Raw genomic sequence first — 27,250 nt, 5'->3', positions numbered from 1 at the left:
CCATGTGTCCACGTCGACCATGTGAATGTCGACCAATAGTGGTCGACCTAATGACTGTCGACCATAACATGGTCGACCATGTGAACGGATACCGGTCTGTGATAGGGGTGGAATACTCCCTCCTCATAGGGCCTGACTCTGAGCACCCTGTGTCCTCTTGCCTGCTCCTCTTTGCATCTGCGCCCTACAGATTGCACCAGCCGCAGATGTCAGGAGGGGAAGACTGACAGTACGGGGCCTGGTCCATCAGGATCTGTCCCTTGCTCACGGTGGCCCAATCTGTCGCTGGTTGTGTTTTCCTCTGTTAAGAGGGGAGGGGGGACATGTACAGTTTGTTTGAGCCCCCTCTACTCTAGCTGACAGCATACGAGATGCACTGCCCATGCGTCTCAGTGGTTACCTCTGGGGGGCTTTCATCGATGGGCATGCTGGTGTCAGGTACTGCGTCAAAAGACACAGTTACACTGGCATCGGCGGCCATGTACTGTTGGACATTCTGAGTAACCAGAGTGTCTGGTTACTGCAACAAAAGACGCAGTCACTTCTGCACCACCGTCTGCCTCTGAATCAGACCCGTAATGCTGGTACGTACAAGAAAAGAAGCATGTACTTACTGCATGCATAGCAGTGCCAGATAATGGATGGGAACATGATTGTGATCCAGTGGAATGTTGTGGTGCTTGGTGTAGGATGGCCCTCACAGTAACCACTAGTACCTTGTCATTTCATCAGTTTCTGTATTTCACTGTGTTAGGCATGTAAGATGCATTCATAGAAAGAAAGGCCGCTCGCTCCCCCTCACTGTCTAGACAGTTCACCCCCGGTCTGTCATTATCTGCTGCTTCAGGCATTGCCCTGCTTAGTGCTCTCATCCAAACCCATTTTAATACATTAAGTTAAAACTCCAGAACTCATCTTATCTCCATGATATAATGTTTTAAGACATATCTGACATGCGCTGTTCAGTATCCAGACAGAAATCTGATGTCATTTTATTACATTCAGATTTACACATGTACTGCCAGCACTTGCTCTGCTTTCTTTGCATGCCCCCATGCCAAACGTTGTCAGCTGCCCTGGTAATTGCCTCATTAAAATACCTGCTTTCTGCTGGCTCTTATTATAGTGCACTATCCATGCGCTGCATATTAACACCCTGAGCCACTCTCTGGCTGCTGTAAATGACGTCTAATTTGTTTAAAACAATAACTAGATTTCTCTTAACAGACTTAGTAAAAGCATCCAGAGTACTGACGGGGATTGGTCATATTTTGTAGAAGCTCTGTTGGTGGCACAAATACAAGCGTGGCTGCGAGGGATGGGCATAAGCTCTGCAAGCGACACTGCAGCGTCATGTCATGGCTCTTATTGTGGATGAGCTATAGGAAAACAGATGTGGTATGTTAGGTAGATTAGACTTAGGTCGACAGTGTCTAGGTCGACAGTAAGGTCGACATGGTTTCTAGGTCGACATGGACTTTAAGTCGACACGCACTAGGTCGACATGAGGGTTTTTAAAAACTTTTTTTGGGTGTCGTTTTCTCCGTACAGTGACCGGAAACCCCAATTAGTGCACCGCGTTCGCTCGCCATTCTTCGGGCAAGGTGCCTCGCTCCGCTGCGCTCGGCACAGGTTACCGTCCTCAGTTGTAGTCCACGTGGATCGTAAAGTATGAAAAAGTAAAAAAAAAAAAAAACCTCATGTTGACCTTTTGTCATGTCGACTTAAACAGTGTCAGCCTAGTTACTGTCGACCTAAAGACTGAATCCCAGGAAAACAGCTGAACTATTAATGAGCCTACCTGTCTTTATGCTTTTGCTGTCACTTGCGCAGTAATAAGAAACCTGTGAGTAAGCATACACTAAAATAACCATTGCGCTGCCTGCCCAAGTCTATATTTTTGTAACTATTTAAGTGCACCAACCACTCAATAGATGTGATAATGAGACTCTAAACAGGGAAGAGCTGGCTACTCACAGTACTAGAGCAAGTGCAGTTAGGCCTAGTAAGAAAAAGTTTCCCCTCAAGTAATTGTGGGACAGATGTATTAACCTGTAGAAGGCATAAGGAAGTGATAAACCAGTGATATGTGCAAGGTGATAAAGGCACCAGCCAATCAGCTCCAATATGTAAATTAACAGGTAGGATCTGATTGGCTGGTGCCTTTATCACCTTGCACATATCACTGGTTTATCATTTCCTTATGCCTTCTACAGGTTAATACATCTGCCCCAGAATATCAACTTTACCAATCATTGATCTGGAACAGAAGGTGGAAGGATGTGTGGCCATGTCACTATTCGGGGTGACTGTCATGGAGGGAGTGTGACGTGTCCTTACCCGCCTTCCCTTCAAATACGCATTCATTGCCACACAGAGCAGCAGCAAATATGTGTGACTGATCACCGCTGCTCTGCTGGGCAGGTTAGTAGTGAACAGGACATAACTCCCAACTCTCTCATCAAGCACAAAGGTATTCCAGGCAGCACAGTGGGACTGACCCTTTAAATCAGGACTGCCGTACCGAAAGTGGAATAGTCCTGATTTGAAGGGAATTGATCTGTGGCTTCATTTATTATAGTTTCCATTGACCTAAGTTAACAATTAGAATGTAGTGGCTTTAATAAATAGTGCTTTTATACTAAATTACAACTTTGGGTGCTGCTAGTCACATAGGGGTATATGCAATTGCGGTAGAATTCCCGAAAATGTCGAAAAACGGGACATTTTCGCCAAAAAAAATAAATTCTCCAATGCAATTCAGTACTTTTCGTCAAAAAAACGGACTTTCCAAATTCAACTTTTTGAAATTCGACATTTGTCAAATTCGACATTTCTGCAATGGTACAAATGCGGCAATTCGACAAAAGTATATTCAATTGAAGTTTGTAAATTCGACAACAGTGCTTTTAGACAGTAAATTCGTCATTTTCAATCCGCCACACTTTGCTGGCGGAATCTAATAAAAATTTTTAAAAACATGTTTTTTTTGTGTTTTTTTTTATTGGTAATAGCATATCTATTTATATTAGAAGGGATTAGGTACTTGGTTTGTCTATTTTGGAGGCACAAGTATTATTTATATATTTTTAAAAATATATATTTTTTTTTTAAATGGAATGTTAAAAATCAGAAAAAAAATTGCGTGGGGTCCCCCCTCCTAAGCATAACCAGCCTCGGGCTCTTCGAGCCGGTCCTGGTTCTAAAAATCCGGGGGAAAAACTGACAGGAAATCCCCCGTATTTTTAAAACCAGCATCGGGCTCTGCGCCTGGTGCTGGTGCAAAAAATACGGGGACAAAAAGTGTAGGGGTCCCCCGAATTTTTTACACCAGCATCGGGCTCCATTAGCTGGACAGATAATGCCACAGCCGGGGGTCACTTTTATACAGCGCCCTGCGGCCGTGGCATTAAATACCCAACTAGTCACCCCTGGCCGGGGTACCCTGGGGGAGTGGGGACCCCTTCAATCAAGGGGTCCCCCCCCCCAGCCACCCAAGGGCCAGGGATGAAGCCCGAGGCTGTCCCCCCCCCATCCAAGGGCTGCGGATGGGGGGCTGATAGCCTTGAGAAAATTGAAAGAATATTGTTTTTTCCAGTAGTACTACAAGTCCCAGCAAGCCTCCCCCGCAAGCTGGTACTTGGAGAACCACAAGTACCAGCATGCGGGATAAAAACGGGCCAGCTGGTACCTGTAGTTCTACTGGAAAAAAAATACCCAAATAAAAACAGGACACGCACACCGTGAGAGTAAAACTTTATTTCACACATGTCGACACACACACATACTTACCTATGTTCACACGCTGACCTCTGTCTACTTGTCCAAGTAGAATCCACGGTGTACCTGTGAATACAATTATACTCGCCTCAATCCAGTGTCCATATCTTTTAAAATAATCCTCGTACTTGGCAAAAACCGAACACCCGAACCAGGCGGGCTGAAAGGGGTCCCATGTTTACACATGGGACCCCTTTCCCCGAATGCAGAGACCCCCCCGTGACTGCTGTCACAGAAAGGTCTCTTAAGCCAATCAGGAAGCGCTACTTCGTGGCACTCTCCTGATTGGCTGTATGCGCGTCTGCTGGCAGACAGCGCATCGCACAGCTCCCTCGATTAGTTTCAATTGTGGGAACTTTGCGGTCAGCGGTGGGGTTACCCGCGGTCAGCGGCTGACCGCGGGTGACCTCACCGCTGACCGCAAAGTTCCCACCATTGAATATAATGGAGAGGCTTTGCGATGCGCTGTCTGACAGCTCAGACGCGCATAGCCAATCAGCAGAGTGCCAGGACGTTGCGCTCGCTGATTGGCTGAAGAGACCTTTCTGTGACAGCAGTCACGGGGGGGTCTCTGCATTCGGGGAAAGGGGTCCCATGTGTAAACATCGGGACCCCTTTCAGTCCGCCTGGTTCGGGTATTCGTTTTTTTTGTTGTTGCCAAGTACGAGGATTATTTTAAAAGATCCGGACACTGGATTGAGGTGAGTATAATTTTATTCACAGGTACACCGTGGATTCTACTTGAACAAGTGGACAGAGGTCGGCGTGTGAACATAGGTAAGTATGTGTGTGTGTCGACATGTGTGAAATAAAGTTTTACTCTCACGGTGTGCGTGTCCTGTTTTTATTTGGGTATTTTTTTTTCCAGTAGAACTACAGGTACCAGCGGGCCCGTTTTTATCCCGCATGCTGGTACTTGTGGTTCTCCAAGTACCAGCTTGCGGGGGAGGCTTGCTGGGACTTGTAGTACTACTGGAAAAAACAATATTCTTTCAATTTTCTCAAGGCTATCAGCCCCCCATCCGCAGCCCTTGGATGGGGGGACAGCCTCGGGCTTCACCCCTGGCCCTTGGGTGGATGGGGGGGGACCCCTTGATTGAAGGGGTCCCCACTCCCCCAGGGCACCCCGGCCAGGGGTGACGTTGGGTATTTAATGCCACGGCCGCAGGGCGCTGTATAAAAGTGACCCCCGGCTGTGGCATTATCTGTCCAGCTAGTGGAGCCCGATGCTGGTGTAAAAAATACGGGGGACCCCTACTCTTTTTGTCTCCCGTATTTTTAGCAGCAGCACCAGGCGCAGAGCCCTGTCAGTTTTCCCCCCGGATTTTTAGAACCAGGACCGGCTCGAAGAGCCCGAGGCTGGTTATGCTTTGGAGGGGGAACCCCACGCAATTTTTTTTCGGATTTTTTCCCGTTTTTTAAAAATCGGATCAAAATCCGTCAAATCGGCCGTTTTCCGACAGCGGGACTGTCGAATCCGTTTTTTAGTGAATATGTTGAATTTCGGCACCCACTTGCCGGAATTCGACGGTCGAATTGTGTCGAATTAAAAAACGGGCGAAAAATTGCCGCGATTCGCCGGTAATTGCATATACCCCATAGTGGTGGTGCTTCCTATAGGTTTTGGGATAAAATAATCTCTAATTTTGACTGATATTGACATTAATTAATTCCTTTGCCATATGTATACTGGTGCCTACTTTTGTAATGTGATCTTCTATGTAGAGCTGTGTAGGGGAAAATAAGCAAGCTGTATGTCCTGTGACTGTGACATACACAGCAATTCCTGGTAAAGGGTGCAGTTTAACTCTTGGACACAGCGTTTTATAAAGCAGGAGGGAAAATACTAGCAGCTTTTGCATGTAGCACACAGATGTAGGACAGTGATATTACAGTGAGCTGGGACATGCACACCTTCACATTTTTTAATTTGTCCCCCATTTCCTCTCTAATTGCATTACATTCCTAATGACACTTGTGTACACACTAGAGAGACGATGTGTACCCTGAGTGATGTCATCAGCGACGGGACCTGCGGCGGGGCCAGCATCGGCAAGTGTGTATGCAGTGACCACACTGGCAATGTCACACAATAAAAAAATGATACAATAAATTTTTTTTTGAGCAAATGACTTAGCCTGCGCTGTATGGATGAAGTCCTAGTCACGACAATCTTCCAGACTTCCAGACTTCAACTTACGTCACATTCAGTTCCACCATAGGGAAATGAAACAAAAGTGATAATAGTGAAGTCTGTTTTATTCTAATGTCAATAAAATATTACAATTTTAAAAAGTTTTGTATACAATGCAAGTCAATTATAACACCAATTGGCTCCTGGTGCAAGGTAAATGCAGGGAAATTACCGGAGATAAATGGAACTGTGGCCAAACAGTCCCAAACAGTGCATGAATAATTGATGTGGACCAACTGTCCAATCAGCAAACAGCTCTGGTCACCTGGCTTCAGACTCCGCGTTCCCTTCACACCTGGAAGCTGCCGACGCGTTTCCACCCCAATCCGGGGTCTTTTTCAAGGTTTCCTGGCGACCCAAAATTTTTTTATTGTATCACTGTGGTGAGGGGTGAAGGAAACCTCATAAGGGCATATGTAAGCCAGCAGCAGTATTTTGCGCACAGAGTCATCAATACTACCCTTATCTACACTGGCAATGTCGCCCGTCGAACCTACAGCAGGTCCGACAGAAGATGTTACTGACAACATGCTGGAACGCGCATTGTCAGTGACATATATATCGTATGATCAAGCCAATATCAGCCGGATTGCACGATATATATCATCTACACTTGTGTACACACACTACACAATGTGTATACCCAACGATCTTGTTAGCGGCATACACACTTGCCGATGGCGGCAGGAGGGAGCAGGTGCCATGCTGCATACGGACGTACAGCAGGTCCGACGGAGGATGTCCCTGACGACACACAGGAGCACATATCATCAGTGACATAGTGCATACACACTAGCCGATGTGAATCATATATCGTAGGATCCGGTCGTTTTTTGCAGCGCTGCGATCAGGTCTAAACTGCGCATGTTTATGCACCGAAATGCGCAGGCGCATTGCACAGGTACAAAGCAGATCGCCACTCAGCGATGGGTTTGTGCGAAGACTCCATTTGCATGGGCGATCGCAAGGAGATTGACAGGAAGAGGGCGTTTGTGGATGGCAACTGACCGTTTTCTGGGAGTGTTTGGGAAAAGGCAGGCGTGTCCAAGCGTTTGCAGGGAAAGTGTCTGACTTCAGTTCCGGTCCCGGACAGGCTGAATTGATCGCAGCGGCTGAGTAAGTCCGGGGCTACTCAGAGACTGCACAAAATCAGTTTGTACAGCTCTGATACACATGCGTTCGCTCACTTGCAAAGCGAAAATACACTCCCCTATGGGCGGCAACTATCTGTTCGCAGCAGTGTAAAAAACTCTAGCGAGCGATCAGGTCTGAATTAGGCCCTATATCGGCCAGATTGTACAGTATATCGTCAAGTGTGTACACACCTTAACCAAGCTAATGACACTGCCAGGCTGGAATTGGAAACTGTGCCACAAACTTTTACCACCTGTTTAACAACATAATGTGTCATTTTAAAGTTTAAAATAGCTGCTCAGTCATGTTCTCTCTTATACATTCCTGAATACTGTATACAGCAAGCCTTACGTCCTCATTCACTTTAAAAATAGCACTGCCTCTGCAATAATATTCATTTATGCAAGCAATTACATGTGTCAGAGATATGTCAATATGAGACTAGCAGCCTGAGAAACGCTAGTGCATAAATTAAACACATTTAACACGGCTGATTTAGGAGGAAGGACTGACAAGTCGGCAGAAAAGTACACTTGCCTTTAAGGGCTCATTCCCACATATGCATTGGTAGAATCGACCTACATTAATGATATGCTTTCTACGTCCTTTTCATGCATTTCCATTCTGACATCACAGCGCATTGTACTGGTAGCGCATGACAAAGCATGAGGATGGGGGCTGCTGCATCCTGACATTTTAAATGCAACCTTAATAGAACACACCATTGACACTGCATGCAGTGTTAGGGGCCCCTTGTTTAGGGGTGTGGTCAGTCTCCAGAGGGGGTGTGGCCAGCTGCCACAGGTTTGGCTAGCCATTAGAGAGTGCATGGTGTGAGCCCCTTGATAAGTGTATTTAGTAAATACTGCTATTGTGTCCTGATAATATAACTGATTAATAACAGCAATGCACTCTAGAGAATACACCATAGTCCTGTGTAGTATTTGGTAACTTAATTTATAATTCAAGTGCACAGTCTGGATTCCTAGAGGATGAGGTGGGCCCACGGGGGTTTCCCCATATAGCCTTGTGGGCTAGTCCAGCCCTGGATACGTGTGAATAAGCATTAGATACAGATTTGCTCAGATTGATATGTAGACTGAAATCGGTAGACAACTGTTTTGATTACCCTCACGTAAAGGGACAAACTTTCTTTTGTCATTAGTATCAAACTGTGGCACTTCTCAGCTCATTTGCATACTGAAGCCACTGGCATTAGCTTGGCCAACAGAAAAGTCCATTTAAAATAAATCAGGAAACAAGCATTCATAGGACACATCAAAGATATAATAATAGATTAGGTTTTTAAAAAACTTTTTCATATTGGTAAAATTATTACAGATTGTGGAATTTAAGACTTAAATGATTGGTGCTTTATGAACAAACAACCTATTTTCAAGTATGAGATTTGAAATTGTAGTTCATTAAAACAAAATATAAAATCAGTGAGGTTTCCACTTTAAATAAACCCAGTGCAAATATTGATGTGGACAGCCTGTCTGTGCCCGAAGTCATCCCCTGCTCTTCTCTGGGCTTCTCCCGAACTGGAGGAGAAAAAAGTAGGTAAGTATGATTGTGGAGCGCTGCCAGTCAGCTTCGGTGTTATTTATCTCTTTCTGTATCATAAACACTATTTAGCAACCTACAAGATGTGCCTGGGTGGCGGTGTGGTGCAGTAATATGTGACATTACCAGAGCCACAAGATGTTCCTGGGTGGTGGTGTGGTGCAGTAATATGTGACATTACTAGAGATGTGCACTTGAAATTTTTCGGGTTTTGTGTTTTGGTTTTGGGTTCGGTTCCGCGGCCGTGTTTTGGGTTCGACCGCGTTTTGGCAAAACCTCACCGAATTTTTTTTGTCGGATTCGGGTGTGTTTTGGATTCGGGTGGTTTTTTTTTAAAAAATACTAAAAAACAGCTTAAATCATAGAATTTGGGGGTCATTTTGATCCCAAAGTATTATTAACCTCAAAAACCATAATTTCCACTCATTTTCAGTCTATTCTGAATACCTCACACCTCACAATATTATTTTTAGTCCTAAAATTTGCACCTAGGTCGCTGGATGACTAAGCTAAGCGACCCTAGTGGCCGACACAAACACCGTGCCCATCTAGGAGTGGCACTGCAGTGTCACGCAGGATGGCCCTTCCAAAAAACCCTCCCCAAACAGCACATGACGCAAAGAAAAAAAGAGGCGCAATGAGGTAGCTGTGTGAGTAAGATAAGCGACCCTAGTGGCCGACACAAACACCGGGCCCATCTAGGAGTGGCACTGCAGTGTCACGCAGGATGGCCCTTCCAAAAAACCCTCCCCAAACAGCACATGACGCAAAGAAAAAAAGAGGCGCAATGAGGTAGCTGTGTGAGTAAGATAAGCGACCCTAGTGGCCGACACAAACACCGGGCCCATCTAGGAGTGGCACTGCAGTGTCACGCAGGATGGCCCTTCCAAAAAACCCTCCCCAAACAGCACATGACGCAAAGAAAAAAAGAGGCGCAATGAGGTAGCTGTGTGAGTAAGATAAGCGACCCTAGTGGCCGACACAAACACCGGGCCCATCTAGGAGTGGCACTGCAGTGTCACGCAGGATGGCCCTTCCAAAAAACCCTCCCCAAACAGCACATGACGCAAAGAAAAAAAGAGGCGCAATGAGGTAGCTGTGTGAGTAAGATAAGCGACCCTAGTGGCCGACACAAACACCGGGCCCATCTAGGAGTGGCACTGCAGTGTCACGCAGGATGGCCCTTCCAAAAAACCCTCCCCAAACAGCACATGACGCAAAGAAAAAAAGAGGCGCAATGAGGTAGCTGTGTGAGTAAGATAAGCGACCCTAGTGGCCGACACAAACACCGTGCCCATCTAGGAGTGGCACTGCAGTGTCACGCAGGATGGCCCTTCCAAAAAACCCTCCCCAAACAGCACATGACGCAAAGAAAAAAAGAGGCGCAATGAGGTAGCTGTGTGAGTAAGATAAGCGACCCTAGTGGCCGACACAAACACCGGGCCCATCTAGGAGTGGCACTGCAGTGTCACGCAGGATGGCCCTTCCAAAAAACCCTCCCCAAACAGCACATGACGCAAAGAAAAAAAGAGGCGCAATGAGGTAGCTGTGTGAGTAAGATAAGCGACCCTAGTGGCCGACACAAACACCGTGCCCATCTAGGAGTGGCACTGCAGTGTCACGCAGGATGGCCCTTCCAAAAAACCCTCCCCAAACAGCACATGACGCAAAGAAAAAAAGAGGCGCAATGAGGTAGCTGTGTGAGTAAGATAAGCGACCCTAGTGGCCGACACAAACACCGTGCCCATCTAGGAGTGGCACTGCAGTGTCACGCAGGATGGCCCTTCCAAAAAACCCTCCCCAAACAGCACATGACGCAAAGAAAAAAAGAGGCGCAATGAGGTAGCTGTGTGAGTAAGATAAGCGACCCTAGTGGCCGACACAAACACCGGGCCCATCTAGGAGTGGCACTGCAGTGTCACGCAGGATGGCCCTTCCAAAAAACCCTCCCCAAACAGCACATGACGCAAAGAAAAAAAGAGGCGCAATGAGGTAGCTGTGTGAGTAAGATAAGCGACCCTAGTGGCCGACACAAACACCGTGCCCATCTAGGAGTGGCACTGCAGTGTCACGCAGGATGGCCCTTCCAAAAAACCCTCCCCAAACAGCACATGACGCAAAGAAAAAAAGAGGCGCAATGAGGTAGCTGTGTGAGTAAGATAAGCGACCCTAGTGGCCGACACAAACACCGGGCCCATCTAGGAGTGGCACTGCAGTGTCACGCAGGATGGCCCTTCCAAAAAACATTCCACAAACAGCACATGACGCAAAGAAAAATTAAAGAAAAAAGAGGTGCAAGATGGAATTGTCCTTGGGCCCTCCCACCCACCCTTATGTTGTATAAACAGGACATGCACACTTTAACCAACCCATCATTTCAGTGACAGGGTCTGCCACACGACTGTGACTGAAATGACGGGTTGGTTTGGACCCCCACCAAAAAAGAAGCAATTAATCTCTCCTTGCACAAACTGGCTCTACAGAGGCAAGATGTCCACCTCATCATCATCCTCCGATATATCACCGTGTACATCCCCCTCCTCACAGATTATCAATTCGTCCCCACTGGAATCCACCATCTCAGCTCCCTGTGTACTTTGTGGAGGCAATTGCTGCTGGTCAATGTCTCCACGGAGGAATTGATTATAATTCATTTTAATGAACATCATCTTCTCCACATTTTCTGGATGTAACCTCGTACGCCGATTGCTGACAAGGTGAGCGGCGGCACTAAACACTCTTTCGGAGTACACACTTTTGGGAGGGCAACTTAGGTAGAATAAAGCCAGTTTGTGCAAGGGCCTCCAAATTGCCTCTTTTTCCTGCCAGTATAAGTACGGACTGTGTGACGTGCCTACTTGGATGCGGTCACTCATATAATCCTCCACCATTCTTTCAATGGTGAGAGAATCATATGCAGTGACAGTAGACGACATGTCCGTAATCGTTGTCAGGTCCTTCAGTCCGGACCAGATGTCAGCATCAGCAGTCGCTCCAGACTGCCCTGCATCACCGCCAGCGGGTGGGCTCGGAATTCTGAGCCTTTTCCTCGCACCCCCAGTTGCGGGAGAATGTGAAGGAGGAGATGTTGACAGGTCGCGTTCCGCTTGACTTGACAATTTTGTCACCAGCAGGTCTTTGAACCCCAGCAGACTTGTGTCTGCCGGAAAGAGAGATCCAAGGTAGGCTTTAAATCTAGGATCGAGCACGGTGGCCAAAATGTAGTGCTCTGATTTCAACAGATTGACCACCCGTGAATCCTTGTTAAGCGAATTAAGGGCTCCATCCACAAGTCCCACATGCCTAGCGGAATCGCTCCGTGTTAGCTCCTCCTTCAATGTCTCCAGCTTCTTCTGCAAAAGCCTGATGAGGGGAATGACCTGACTCAGGCTGGCAGTGTCTGAACTGACTTCACGTGTGGCAAGTTCAAAGGGCATCAGAACCTTGCACAACGTTGAAATCATTCTCCACTGCGCTTGAGACAGGTGCATTCCACCTCCTATATCATGCTCAATTGTATAGGCTTGAATGGCCTTTTGCTGCTCCTCCAACCTCTGAAGCATATAGAGGGTTGAATTCCACCTCGTTACCACTTCTTGCTTCAGATGATGGCAGGGCAGGTTCAGTAGTTTTTGGTGGTGCTCCAGTCTTCTGTACGTGGTGCCTGTACGCCGAAAGTGTCCCGCAATTCTTCTGGCCACCGACAGCATCTCTTGCACGCCCCTGTCGTTTTTAAAAAAATTCTGCACCACCAAATTCAAGGTATGTGCAAAACATGGGACGTGCTGGAATTTGCCCATATTTAATGCACACACAATATTGCTGGCGTTGTCCGATGCCACAAATCCACAGGAGAGTCCAATTGGGGTAAGCCATTCCGCGATGATCTTCCTCAGTTGCCGTAAGAGGTTTTCAGCTGTGTGCGTATTCTGGAAAGCGGTGATACAAAGCGTAGCCTGCCTAGGAAAGAGTTGGCGTTTGCGAGATGCTGCTACTGGTGCCGCCGCTGCTGTTCTTGCGGCGGGAGTCCATACATCTACCCAGTGGGCTGTCACAGTCATATAGTCCTGACCCTGCCCTGCTCCACTTGTCCACATGTCCGTGGTTAAGTGGACATTGGGTACAACTGCATTTTTTAGGACACTGGTGAGTCTTTTTCTGACGTCCGTGTACATTCTCGGTATCGCCTGCCTAGAGAAGTGGAACCTAGATGGTATTTGGTAACGGGGGCACACTGCCTCAATAAATTGTCTAGTTCCCTGTGAACTAACGGCGGATACCGGACGCACGTCTAACACCAACATAGTTGTCAAGGCCTCAGTTATCCGCTTTGCAGCAGGATGACTGCTGTGATATTTCATCTTCCTCGCAAAGGACTGTTGGACAGTCAATTGCTTACTGGAAGTAGTACAAGTGGGCTTACGACTTCCCCTCTGGGATGACGATCGACTCCCAGCAGCAACAACAGCAGCGCCAGCAGCAGTAGGCATTACACTCAAGGATGCATCGGAGGAATCCCAGGCAGGAGAGGACTCGTCAGAATTGCCAGTGACATGGCCTGCAGGACTATTGGCATTCCTGGGTAAGGAGGAAATTGACACTGAGGGAGTTGGTGGGGTGGTTTGCGTGAGCTTGGTTACAAGAGGAAGGGATTTACTGGTCAGTGGACTGCTTCCGCTGTCACCCAAAGTTTTTGAACTTGTCACTGACTTATTATGAATGCGCTGCAGGTGACGTATAAGGGAGGATGTTCCGAGGTGGTTAACGTCCTTACCCCTACTTATTACAGCTTGACAAAGGCAACACACGGCTTGACAAATGTTGTCCGCATTTCTGGTGAAATACTTCCACACCGAAGAGCTGATTTTTTTTGTATTTTGACCAGGCATGTCAATGGCCCTATTCCTCCCACGGACAACAGGTGTCTCCCCGGGTGCCTGACTTAAACAAACCACCTCACCATCAGAATCCTCCTGGTCAATTTCCTCCCCAGCGCCAGCAACACCCATATCCTCCTCATCCTGGTGTACTTCAACACTGACATCTTCAATCTGACTATCAGGAACTGGACTGCGGGTGCTCCTTCCAGCACTTGCAGGGGGCGTGCAAATGGTGGAAGGCGCATGCTCTTCACGTCCAGTGTTGGGAAGGTCAGGCATCGCAACCGACACAATTGGACTCTCCTTGTGGATTTGGGATTTCGAAGAACGCACAGTTCTTTGCGGTGCTACTGCTTTTGCCAGCTTGAGTCTTTTCAGTTTTCTAGCGAGAGGCTGAGTGCTTCCATCCTCATGTGAAGCTGAACCACTAGCCATGAACATAGGCCAGGGCCTCAGCCGTTCCTTGCCACTCCGTGTGGTAAATGGCATATTGGCAAGTTTACGCTTCTCCTCCGACAATTTTATTTTAGGTTTTGGAGTCCTTTTTTTACTGATATTTGGTGTTTTGGATTTGACATGCTCTGTACTATGACATTGGGCATCGGCCTTGGCAGACGACGTTGCTGGCATTTCATCGTCTCGGCCATGACTAGTGGCAGCAGCTTCAGCACGAGGTGGAAGTGGATCTTGATCTTTCCCTAATTTTGGAACCTCAACATTTTTGTTCTCCATATTTTAATAGGCACAACTAAAAGGCACCTCAGGTAAACAATGGAGATGGATGGATACTAGTATACTTATGGATGGACTGCCGAGTGCCGACACAGAGGTAGCTACAGCCGTGGACTACCGTACTGTGTCTGCTGCTAATATAGACTGGATGATAATGAGATGAAATCAATATATATATATGTATGTATATATAATATCACTAGTACTGCAGCCGGACAGGTAGATAATATATTTATTAGGTAATGATGACTGATGACGGACCTGCTGGACACTGTCAGCTCAGCAGCACCGCAGACTGCTACAGTAAGCTACTATACTATAGTAGTATGTACAAAGAAGAAAGAAAAAAAAAAACCACGGGTAGGTGGTATACAATTATGGATGGACTGCTGAGTGCCGACACAGAGGTAGCTACAGCCGTGGACTAACGTACTGTGTCTGCTGCTAATATAGACTGGATGATTGATAATGAGATGAAATCAATATATATATATGTATGTATATATAATATCACTAGTACTGCAGCCGGACAGGTAGATAATATATTTATTAGGTAATGATGACTGATGACGGACCTGCTGGACACTGTCAGCTCAGCAGCACCGCAGACTGCTACAGTAAGCTACTATACTATAGTAGTATGTACAAAGAAGAAAGAAAAAAAAAAAAACACGGGTAGGTGGTATACAATTATGGATGGACTGCCGAGTGCCGACACAGAGGTAGCTACAGCCGTGGACTAACGTACTGTGTCTGCTGCTAATATAGACTGGATGATTGATAATGAGATGAAATCAATATATATATGTATGTATATATAATATCACTAGTACTGCAGCCGGACAGGTAGATAATATATTTATTAGGTAATGATGACTGATGACGGACCTGCTGGACACTGTCAGCTCAGCAGCACCGCAGACTGCTACAGTAAGCTACTATACTCTATAGTAGTATGTACAAAGAAGAAAGAAAAAAAAAAAAACCACGGGTAGGTGGTATACAATTATGGATGGACTGCCGAGTGCCGACACAGAGGTAGCTACAGCCGTGGACTAACGTACTGTGTCTGCTGATAATATAGAGTCTAGACTGGATGATAAATTATTGATAATGAGATGAAATCAATATAATATCACTAGTACTGCAGCCGGACAGGTACTATATATATTTATTATGTAATGACTGATGACGGACCTGCTGGACACTGTCAGGTCAGCACAGCACCGCAGACTGCTACAGTAAGCTACTATAGTAGTATGTATAAAGAAGAATGAAAAAAAAAAAAACCACGGGTAGGTGGTATACAATATTATATATATATATATATTATATACAATTATATATATATATATATATATTAAACTGGTGGTGATTGATTATTAAACTGGTGGTCACTTCAGGTCACGTTGCAACTTGCAACTAGTACTCCGAGGCCTAAGCAGACAATCACAAAATATATTATTATACTGGTGGTCAGTGTGGTCACAACAATGGCAGTGTGGCACTGACTCTGGCAGCAAAAGTGTGCACTGTGACTGTACGTTATATGTACTCCTGAGTCCTGCTCTCAGACTCTAACTGCTCCCCACTGTCAGTGTCTCCCCCACAAGTCAGATAATACACTTACAGTCACACTATCTATTATCTAATCTAGTATAAATATCACTTCAGCAAGTAGTATAGTAGTATACAGTATAGTAGTACTCCTCCTAATAATGCTCCCCAAAATACTGTGTCTCTCTCTTCTCTAAACGGAGAGGACGCCAGCCACGTCCTCTCCCTATGACTCTCAATGCACGTGTGAAAATGGCGGCGACGCGCGGCTCCTTATATAGAATCCGAGTCTCGCGATAGAATCCGAGCCTCGCGAAAATCCGACAGCGTGATGATGACGTTCGGGCGCGCTCGGGTTAGCCGAGCAAGGCGGGAAGATCCGAGCCTGCTCGGACCCGTGTAAAAAACCTGAAGTTCGGGCGGGTTCGGATTCAGAGGAACCGAACCCGCTCATCTCTAGACATTACCAGAGCCACAAGATGTTCCTGGGTGGTGGTGTGGTGCAGTAATATGTGACATTACCTGAGCCACAAGATGTTCCTGGGTGGTGGTGTGGTGCAGTAATGTGTGACATTACCAGAGCCACAAGATGTTCCTGGGTGGTGGTGTGGTGCAGTAATATGTGACATTTCCAGAGCCACAAGATGTTCTTGGGTGGTGGTGTGGTGCAGTAATATGTGACATTACCAGAGCCACAAGATGTTCCTGGGTGGTGGTGTGGTGCAGTAATATGTGACATTTCCAGAGCCACAAGATGTTCTTGGGTGGTGGTGTGGTGCAGTAATATGTGACCTAACCAGAGCCACAAGATGTGCCTGGGGTGGCGGTGTGGTGCAGTAATATGTGACATTTCCAGAGCCACAAGATGTTCTTGGGTGGTGGTGTGGTGCAGTAATATGTGACCTAACCAGAGCAACAAGATGTTCTTTGGTGGTGGTGTGGTGCAGTAATATGTGACATTTCCAGAGCCACAAGATGTTCCTGGGTGGTGGTGTGGTGCAGTAATATGTGACATTACCAGAGCCACAAGATGTTCCTGGGTGGTGGTGTGGTGCAGTAATATGTGACATTTCCAGAGCCACAAGATGTTCCTGGGTGGTGGTGTGGTGCAGTAATATGTGACATTACCAGAGCCACAAGATGTTCCTGGGTGGTGGTGTGGTGCAGTAATATGTGACATTACCAGAGCCACAAGATGTTCCTGGGTGGTGGTGTGGTGCAGTAATATGTGACATTTCCAGAGCCACAAGATGTTCCTGGGTGGCGGTGTAGTGCAGTAATATGTGACATTTCCAGAGCCACAAGATGTTCCTGGGTGGTGGTGTGGTGCAGTAATATGTGACATTACCAGAGCCACAAGATGTTCCTGGGTGGTGGTGTGGTGCAGTAATATGTGACATTACCAGAGCCACAAGATGTTCCTGGGTGGTGGTGTGGTGCAGTAATATGTGAAATTTCCAGAGCCACAAGATGTTCCTGGGTGGTGGTGTAGTGCAGTAATATGTGACCTTACCAGAGCCACTAGATGTGCCTGGGGTGGCGGTGTGGTGCAGTAATATGTGACATTTCCAGAACCACAAGATGTTCCTGGGTGGTGGTGTGGTGCAGTAATGTGACCTTACCAAAGTCACAAGATGTGCCTGGGGTGGCGGTGTGGTGCAGTAATATGTGACATTACCAGAGCCACAAGATGTGCCTGGGGTTGCGGTGTGGTGCAGTAATATGTGACATTACCAGAGCCATAAGATGTGCCTGGGGTGGCGGTGTGGTGCAGTAATATGTGACATCACCAGAGCCACAAGATGTTCCTGGGTGGTGGTGTGGTGCAGTAATATGTGACATTTCCAGAGCCACAAGATGTGCCTGGGGTGACGGTGTAGTGCAGTAATATGTGACCTTATCAGTGCCACAAGATGTGCATGAGTGGTGATGTGGTGCAGTAATATGTGACATTTCCAGGGCCACAAGATGTTCCTGGGTGGTGGTTTGGTGCAGTAATATGTGACATTTCCAGAGCCACAAGATGTGCCTGGGGTGACGGTGTAGTGCAGTAATATGTGACCTTATCAGTGCCACAAGATGTGCATGAGTGGTGATGTGGTGCAGTAATATGTGACATTTCCAGAGCCACAAGATGTTCCTGGGTGGTGGTGTGGTGCAGTAATATGTGACATTTCCAGAGCCACAAGATGTTCTTGGGTGGTGGTGTGGGGCAGTAATATGTGACCTTACCAGAGCCACAAGATGTGCCTGGGGTGGCGGTGTAGTGCAGTAATATGTGACATTTCCAGAGCCACAAGATGTTCTTGGGTGGTGGTGTGGTGCAGTAATATGTGACCTTACCAGAGCCACAAGATGTTCCTGGGTGGTGGTGTGGTGCAGTAATATGTGACATTTCCAGAGCCACAAGATGTGCCTGGGGTGACGGTGTAGTGCAGAAATATGTGACCTTATCAGTGCCACAAGATGTGCCTGGGGTGGCGGTGTGGTGCAGTAATATGTGACATTACCAGAGCCACAAGATGTTCTTGGGTGGTGGTGTGGTGCAGTAATATGTGACCTTATCAGTGCCACAAGATGTGCATGAGTGGTGGTGTGGTGCAGTAATATGATGAGACATTACCAGAGCCACAAGATGTTCCTGGGTGGTGATGTGGTGCAGTAATATGTGACATTTCCAGAGCCACAAGATGTGCCTGGGGTGACGGTGTAGTGCAGTAATATGTGATTTTATCAGTGCCACAAGATGTTCCTGGGTGGTGGTGTGGTGCAGTAATATGTGACCTTATCAGTGCCACAAGATGTGCCTGGGTGGTGGTGTGGTGCAGTAATATGTGACCTTACCAGAGCCAAATTTGCAGATGACACAGCAGTTGTTGGCCTGTTAAGTGGAAATGATGAGTTATCCTACAGATATGAAATCTTACGTTTATTGGAATGGAGTCAAGAAAATTGTCTGATTCTAGCCTAGACCACAATTGATGTATGAAAGAATGTATAATAAGACTCCTATAAACAGTTATTGGAACAAATCAGAAGAACCACTTACATCACTGAGTGAGGTGTGAAATTGGGCAGCGGTGTGAGCAACACCTGTAACATAACCATTTGGGCACACAGAACATTAATTACACACTGAGTTATGTTGGTAAGTGTCGGAGTAGCAATGATAAATGAAATGTAAAACTTGTCATTGCTCTGCTCTGCTGTAAAGCAAATATCATTCATAGATGCCAAGTAGGCCAGATAAACAGTGAGAAGTCTTTATGATGGGAAAGTGTCTTTACACGCGGCATACCTCAGATGTAGCTGTTTTACTCTATGGCAATGGTTCCCAAACTTTTTTTGAATCACTGCACCCTAGAGTATCAGAATTTTTTTTTTTATGGCACCCTTAGGCCTAAAGATTTTTATTCAGAAATTAAGAAAGAAATATTAAATTAAGTAAATTGTGTTTATATGTCATCTTTAGGGTCAGTTATGTGGTGAGGGACAAGATTCACTTCTGTTTGTCCACATAGTTTATGACTGACAGCCACCAGCAGTGGTTTTGCCTGTTACATTGACCATGAATAATTTGAATTGGTCCTGGACCACCAACCCAGGGCACCCCTGCAAGTACCCAAGGTACCCCAGGGAGCCACGGCACACAGTTTGAAAACCACTACTCTATGGAAAGGCTTGCAGAATATGTATATACATTCAGTATTTTTGTTCGAATAAATCAAAACACTTTTAAATAGAATGCAGTGTGAAGTCTTATAACTCAGTTATCTTTCGTAGTCATGTAATACGCATAACATGACAGTGGGTTCCATTGTGCCTGGGGAGAATGCTCCCAATATACTTTATCCATTTCAGTGGAGTGTAATCTTAGGAGCAGACATGTGCCTGAACATTACTGTAAGTCTTACATTCTCACAGGCCATGTTCTGTCTCGGCAGCAAATTGCATGAGGTGTCTGTGGTTTTCTCATATGCATGCCATGTACTGCAGTGTGCTTGTGTCTGGCACTTGCTGGGGTTACGTTACAGCTCATTCTGCAATCACCATTGTGGTCACTGGTGGAGATGCCGGACTTCCACCACCTCTAACCTTATTTTGGGGCAGATGTATTAAGCCCGGAGAAGTGATAAAGTGATAAAGCAGTGATAAGTGGAAGGTGATAATGCACCAGCCAATCAGCTCCTGACTGTCCTTTTTCAAACACATTATGATTGGCTGGTGCGTTATCACCTTCCACTCATCACTGCTTTATCACTTCTCCAGGCTTAATACATCTGCCCCTCAACTCCTTATACATTGTACAGGCTTATATGTTGCATCTCTGTTTTATGAATCCAATAAGAAGAGTATGTGAGGCATTGTTTACCTCAGTCATTCTCAACCACGGTCCTCAAGGCACACTAAAGGGCCCTACATATTAATAGATCCGCCGCCGAGCTGCCCGGCGGCGGATACGGGCGACCCAGCAGCGCGGGGGGGAGGGGGGGGGGCAGTGACAGGGAAGTGAAGTTTCTTCATTCCCCCCGTCACCCGACTCCATTGAAGTGCAGGCAAATTTGGATGAGATCGTCCATATTGGCCTGCATGTACAGCCGACGGGGCACCAGCGATGAACGAGCGCTGGGCCGCGCATCGTTCATCGCTGGTGACTCCACACTCAACGATATGAACGTTATCTCGTTCAATAATGAACGAGATCGTTCATATCTTTGAGGAATATCAGCCAGTGTGTAGGGCCTATAACAGTGCAGGTTTTAGTGATATCCAGGCTTCATCACAGGTGACTTAATTAGTAGCTCAGTTATTTTGATTTAACCATCTGTGCTGCAGCCTGGATATCACTAAAACCTGCACTGTTGGTGTGCCTTGAGGACCGTGGTTGGGAATGCCTGGTTTACCTTAATATGCTGTCAGCTACTCTTCAGGATCCTGCGTCTCCTGACCTTGCTTGGCCTTCTGTATTCCTTCCATTAATACAGCTTCCTACTAAGCATTAAACTTACTTGTTATGTGGCTGCACTTATCATTCACAGTCCTTTTGATCAGAGGGCCTGTAATGCAGATCAGCTAATGACTGTCCCCCTCCTTCTCCAGTAGTCTGCGTGTAGGCAATTTGCATTATCATACCTAACTGGTACAGTGTGTGCAGTGTGGCCACATTGCCTGGATTTGTTTGTTCCAGATAATCTGATGGTAGCCTGTGCCAGCATAATGCCAGGAAGATGTTCATTGATGGACAGTAGTTTGATAGTAAGGAGAAAAAAAAATCTAATAAAGCAAATAATGCTAGAAATACTTCAGTAGGGCTCATGCTTCTGTCTCGTTACACTGTTATATGAGTGTGTGTGTGTGTGTGTGTGTGTGTGTGTGTGTGTATGTATGTATATCTATATATATATCTATATCTATATATATATATATATATATATATATATAGAGATATATATATATATATATATATATATATATAGATAGATATATATAGATAGATATAGATATATATATAATGTCCAGAGAAATCCGGCACTCCCTCCGTCCCCACGGTATCCAAAAAGTTTGCTCCTGTGCCCTCCTCTTTGATTGGCTCTTCCAGTCACTCATCGATACCTTGCAGACAGCGGCGGCACTCGGAGACTTAGAATAAAGTGCATAAATCTTTTATTGTAAATATTCTACGTTTCGGGGTACGCAGGGGCTGCGTACCCCGAAACGTAGAATATTTACAATAAAAGATTTATGCACTAGATATATATATATATATATATATATATATATATATATATATATATATTCCAAATTCTATTAGAGGACAGTAATAAAATGGGGCTAAGCGTAGTTACATATGATTTTTTATGTGTATTTACGTTGTACAGAATACATCATGGATAATAGATTTAGTCAGAATACCAACGCCGGAATCCCAACCGTCAGAATGCCGGCAGCGCCGCCACAGCTATTCCCACTTCTGGGTGTCCACAACACCCATGGAGTGGGAATAGAACCTGTGGTAAGCGCAGCGAGCCACCAAGCCCGCAGCGTGGCGAGAGGAGCGAGCTCGCAAGGGTCTTCATTGTGCTCACCGCCCTGCCAGCATTCTATATATATAGATTGAATTGATATTCCAGCTGCCTCAGTGGATTATTGCGCTACAGATGCGTCCTCATACATTATTGCTGCAGTTGCGCCAAACAACCCTTTCTGGCGTGCAGGTGCCGGGCTTATTTTTTGTCACGTAATTTTACCTGTAAAATATGTCATAAGGTGTGTACACACGGTGAGATATTTTCTTTCGATTTTGACTATATAGTCAAAATCGCAAGAAAAGTTAGTGCAGATCGCAAGGTGAAAGTCACCTTGCGATCCCGATGCGCGGTCCCGCCAGGTCGGCATCGCAAGAAAAGATAGACTGTGCAGGCAAGTCAATCCTTGCTAGATCGGTGTACTATCTAGTTCATCTCACATGTCAATGACATCTCACATAAGCCAAAATCTCACATAAGCCAAAATCGTAAGCACACATAGTCCATATCTCAAGAAAAGTTAGTCAAAATCGGCGGTGCTGGGCTCCGGGGAGTTCAGGGTAAATCACATAGTCAGAATCGCACATAGACGAAATCTCACCATGTGAACACACCCTTAGCCACACCGCAATGTGAGCAGGACACACCAGGAGACTCTGCTGATTAATATGATATGCAACACTTGTATATATGTGTGCGACTGAGTCTGTATACGAAGTGCTTCAATACAGCTGTTGCTGCTTTGTTCCGTGCCAAGTTCCGTTGTGATTCATATACACAGACTGAGTCGCACAGAGATATTCAAGTGTCGCATATCAAATTAATCAGGACAGTCTTGTATTGGTCTTAGGACCCTATTTAGAGTCGGCCATTAATGTGGCCGCATCACAGTTTGCCGTACAGCGGTCATTGGGTAGGCGGCGATACAGAATGGTGGGCAAAAAACGGGGGCGTGTCGGTAGCGTAGCCACTCCTAGAAAAAAAATGGAGCCGGACCGCCTGCTAGCGCAGCCAGGGGTCGTCCTCTAATCGATTTGTTTGCAATTAAATTGAGAATGCATCGCGGGGTGGCGCATCACACATGCTGGGAGGCCTTGCCCTGTGCGGGGGGGGGGGGGGGGGGGGGCCAGCATGTGAGTAGATAGATACAGATTTTGCTGCAGAAGCAAGATCTGCGTCTATCTCTGAATAACCCTCTTAGTCACATCACGTTGTAAGATGCATTTTCAGGCAAAATGATGAGGAAAAAAAGTCTGGCGCCAGCAAAGGCGCACGGGACATGTCGGCTCACTCGCATTACATGGTGTATTGAGGCTAGTTGTATAAGGACACATCTGTATATTCTCTCTTGTGTCACCAGAGAATTAATATGCAGGTTTCTTATTGGCTTCCACAAAATGGCTCCCTGGATTTGTATATTAGTGCACTTTATCTCATGGGGACAGGTTCGATTTAATAACTACACCGCATTATTTATTTGTTGTGACTTGTTTGACATTGTGTCTCAATATTTCTTTCTCTGTGTATTTATCTAAAGCTCACGTGGAGAATGAAGAGCAGTACACCCAAGCACTGGAAAAATTTGGAGGCAATTGTGTGTGTAGGGATGACCCGGATTTGGGCACAGCCTTCCTGAAATTTTCGGTCTTCACCAAGGAGCTGGCTGCACTTTTTAAGAACCTGGTAAGTCAGACACGTTCTAATTCTGCCACCAACGTCTTCTCATTGAGGTGTGAATCTAGAAAATCTTTTTAGATTAATTTGACCTTTCTTTCTTCAATTTTGTATTTTTTATTTCTTCCGGTGATTTTAATTGCTCTATGCATCTTCTCAGTGCACCCATAGCCAGCTTTAGTGATGATTGGAAATATTTTGTATATTATATCCCCTATAATAGTTGGTGTGCTGTGCATCTAGATACTGCAGTTTATTGGCAGCTCAGGAACAGTTTTCAGACTCCGCAGATACCTAACCAGCTCTGAGTGTAGCTTCAACAAAATATAGGTGCTGGTCAGCAGATTGGCCTTGGAAGGATAATGGGCAAGGTTTATTGTTTTCCACATATCTGGAGACTAGTGTGTTGCAGAGCCATTTGTTGGACCTATTTGTGTGCTGGAAGAGCCATATCTACTGCCAAGACTAGTGTGTTGCAGAGCCATTTCTTGGACCTATTTGTGTGTTGCAGAGCCATATCTCCTACCAAGACTAGTGTGTCGCAAAGCCATATCTGAACCTATTTGTTTGCTGCAGAGCCATATCTGTGGCCAAGACTATTGTGCTGCAAAGCCATATCTGGGACCTATTTGTGTACTGCAGAGCCATATCTGTGGCCAAGACTAATATGCTGCAAAGCCATATCTGGGACCTATTTGTGTGCTGCAGAGCCATATCTCCGGCCAAGACTAGTATGCTGCAGAGCCATATCTCCGGCCAAGACTATTATTACATTTTATTTATAGGGCGCCACAAGTGTTACGCAGCGCCGTACAAAGGACAGTACAGGGAGACAAAACTTAGCAGGTAGTAGCAGACTAGTATGCTGCAGATCCATAGCTCCGGGCAAGACTAATATGCTGCAGAACCATATCTCCAGGCAAGACTAGTATGCTGCAGATCCATATCTCAACGCAAGACTAGTGTACTGCAGAGCCATATCTCCAGGCAAGTGTGCTGAAGAGCCATATCTCCAGGCAAGATTAGTGTACTGCAGAGCAGTGTTGCAAGTATAAAAAAGTTATTAGTGGTATGGCTGTGGCCACATGCCACACAGGGCGTGGCCAATGAAAATAGGCGCATGATACACATATGGGGGAAGGGGGGGCCAGATACACATATGCCCCACAGTGTCAGATACACATATGCCCCCGCAGCATCAGATACACATATGCCCCCACAGTGCCAGATACACACTGCTTCACGTTGCCACTGATTGGCTGGCTGCTCCAGCTGCTGCTGCTGTGTGTGTCTGAGGGGAGGAGAGTGCAGTGCACGTCTCTCCTGCCCCTCAGACCGGTCTCAGGCGGCGGCGTGTATCTCAAATCAGGCGCCGGTTTGGGAGCCAATCAAAGCTTGCAGTCCGGCAGCCAATCAGGAGCCGCCGCTGCCGGTCTGCGAGCTCTTGTTGGCTAACAAACCTGATTTAAGATACATGCCACCGCCGCCAGAACCTGGACTGAGCACTGAGGGGCAGGAGAGGAGCACACTGCGCTCCTCTTGCACTCACAGCAGCTGCAAGCAAGGTGGTCGGGCCGGTGGTACTGCGAGGTGGCTTTCAATTTCTTACCGGTACGCAGTACCGCCCTGTACCACCATAATTGCAGCACTGCTGCAGAGCCATATTTCTGGGCAAGACTAGTATACTGCAGAGCGATATCTGTTTAGTGACTAGCTCTGTTATCTCCTGCACAGAAACAGAACTTGAAACCATGCACATTTGGTGGCTATGCCAGCTGTGAAGCAGGGTGATTGCAGGGGCGTGTGGGAGGGGGATAAGGGTGTAGGTATGGGTTCTCTTACATTGAAGTAAGAGCATTGCCTCACTAGTTATAAATGATGGCTTACCCTCCTGATGCATAACCCAGTCCTGAGGCCGCGCCTCCACCCCCCGCCTCATGCCGTGAACACCTCAGCTTTGCTTGCATACTGCCTTCAGGCTACCTCCCGCTTGCCTGCACCTCATGTCATCTGTCTGTTGCCCCTCCCCACTAGATTGTTAGCTCTTTAGAGCAGGGCCCTCTTTCCTCTTGTTATCTATGCCCTTGTCTCGACACATTTCACTCGCAGCTCTCCCCTACTCAACGACCATCTTTACCCTGCTAGTAAAGGCTCATCTCCATCTATGGCCACCAGCCCCTAGTAGTACGATGATCACTCCCTACTTACATCTTAGCTGTATTATGTCTTGAGAATTGTGGTGTTCTATGTTCCCTGTACTCTATTTCTGTTATTTATTTACTGTAATGCTATGTTTTGTCGCCCTGTACTGTCCTTTGTACGGCGCAGCAACGCGCCGACACATTGCGGCTGCGAAAAACTGCAGTGTGCGATCGGGTCAGAATGACCCCCATGATTTTTCTCCCACCAATATTGTGGCTCACAGATATATTAGATTTATTGCAGTAATTGTGTCTTGTGCACAAATAAACAATTTGAAAAATTCAGGAATCCACTGTGGCGAACAAGTAAAATGGGTGTGGTTCGTTTTATCGACAGTATCTAGGTCGACAATGTTTAGGTCGACCACTATAGGTCGACAGTCACTAGGTCGACATGGATGGAAGGTCGACAGGGTTTCTAGGTCGACATGTGCTGGGTCGACATGAGGATTTATTTTTTTGTGTCGTTTTCTTCGTAAAGTGACCGGGATCCCAAATTAGTGCACCGCGTCCGCTTCGCTCGGCACACTTTACCGTTCCAATCGTAGTCCACGTGGATCGTTAAGTATGGAAAAATCCAATAAAAATAAAAAAATGTGAAAAACTCATGTCGACCTTTAGACCTGTCGACCTAGCACATGTCGACCTAGAAACCCTGTCGACCTTCCATCCATGTCGACCTAGTGACTGTCGACCTATAGTGGTCGACCTAAACATTGTCGACCTAGATACTGTCGATAAAACGAACCACACCCATTTTACTTGTTCGCTGAACCAGGTATAGACCATGTCTAGCCCTTCTGCTCTTGAGGAACTACAAGTCTCTGCAAGCTTTACAGTTCCCAAGCAGCGGGAGCGCCATAGGTTGCCCAGCGCTGATACAAACATATCAGACTGCTTGCCGGCTGTTTCCTGATGGCTGAGCATAGCATTGACTCATGCCTGTTGGGACTGTGATCACGTCCTGCTGTTTATGCTTTACACACAGTGTAATAAAGAGGAGCGTTGCTGGCTTCATTAATGAACATAGACAGCTTGGCTCCCTTTCCCCTGACATGTGCGCTGCTAGCTGAATGTGTAGACTGCCACGTTTGCGGTCCTTTGATCAAGACAACATGGGAACTCCCTGTCGCTGTCCTGTTCTCATTATATAATGCTGTTCAGCTGGTAAAGCTCTGAGTATTGTACCAAATGGCTGTAAGAGGAACATTTCATTGTTCTGTGACTCTGAAAATGATAAAATAAAAGGCTGCTTGATGAGCAGTGAGCGTAACGTCTTTGTTATTGTCTGCCATTTACAGACAGTAGGGGGTATATTTACTACAGTGCAGGTTTTCACATGTGGAGATGTTGCCCATAGCAACCAGTCAGATTATACTTATCATACAAGAAATGAAGGACGGTAAATGCTAGTCAGGGGGGCCACCCACTAAGTCCCCATGTTATGAAGAGCCTGGTACTGGAGTGGGGTGGCAGATGAACCATGGAGCCCACACTTTATTGTAT

At 46.3% G+C, this 27,250-nt stretch overlaps 1 protein-coding gene across 3 annotated transcripts in view; it reads left to right on the top strand.

Annotated features, from left to right (window-relative positions):
- Nucleotides 1-27,250, top strand: part of ASAP2 (ArfGAP with SH3 domain, ankyrin repeat and PH domain 2) — a 318,205-nt gene that overhangs the window by 117,826 nt on the left and 173,129 nt on the right. For all 3 annotated transcript variants that reach the window (XM_063915446.1, XM_063915445.1, XM_063915447.1), the window contains one exon: nt 23,407-23,552. In XM_063915446.1, coding sequence (XP_063771516.1) covers nt 23,407-23,552 — 146 coding nt within the window. The remainder of the gene's footprint in view (nt 1-23,406; nt 23,553-27,250) is intronic.

Source organism: Pseudophryne corroboree, chromosome 4, assembly GCF_028390025.1.
Source record: "Pseudophryne corroboree isolate aPseCor3 chromosome 4, aPseCor3.hap2, whole genome shotgun sequence".
NCBI classification, from domain to species: Eukaryota; Metazoa; Chordata; class Amphibia; order Anura; family Myobatrachidae; genus Pseudophryne; species Pseudophryne corroboree.
This window is presented reverse-complemented; position numbering and strand designations above follow the sequence as displayed.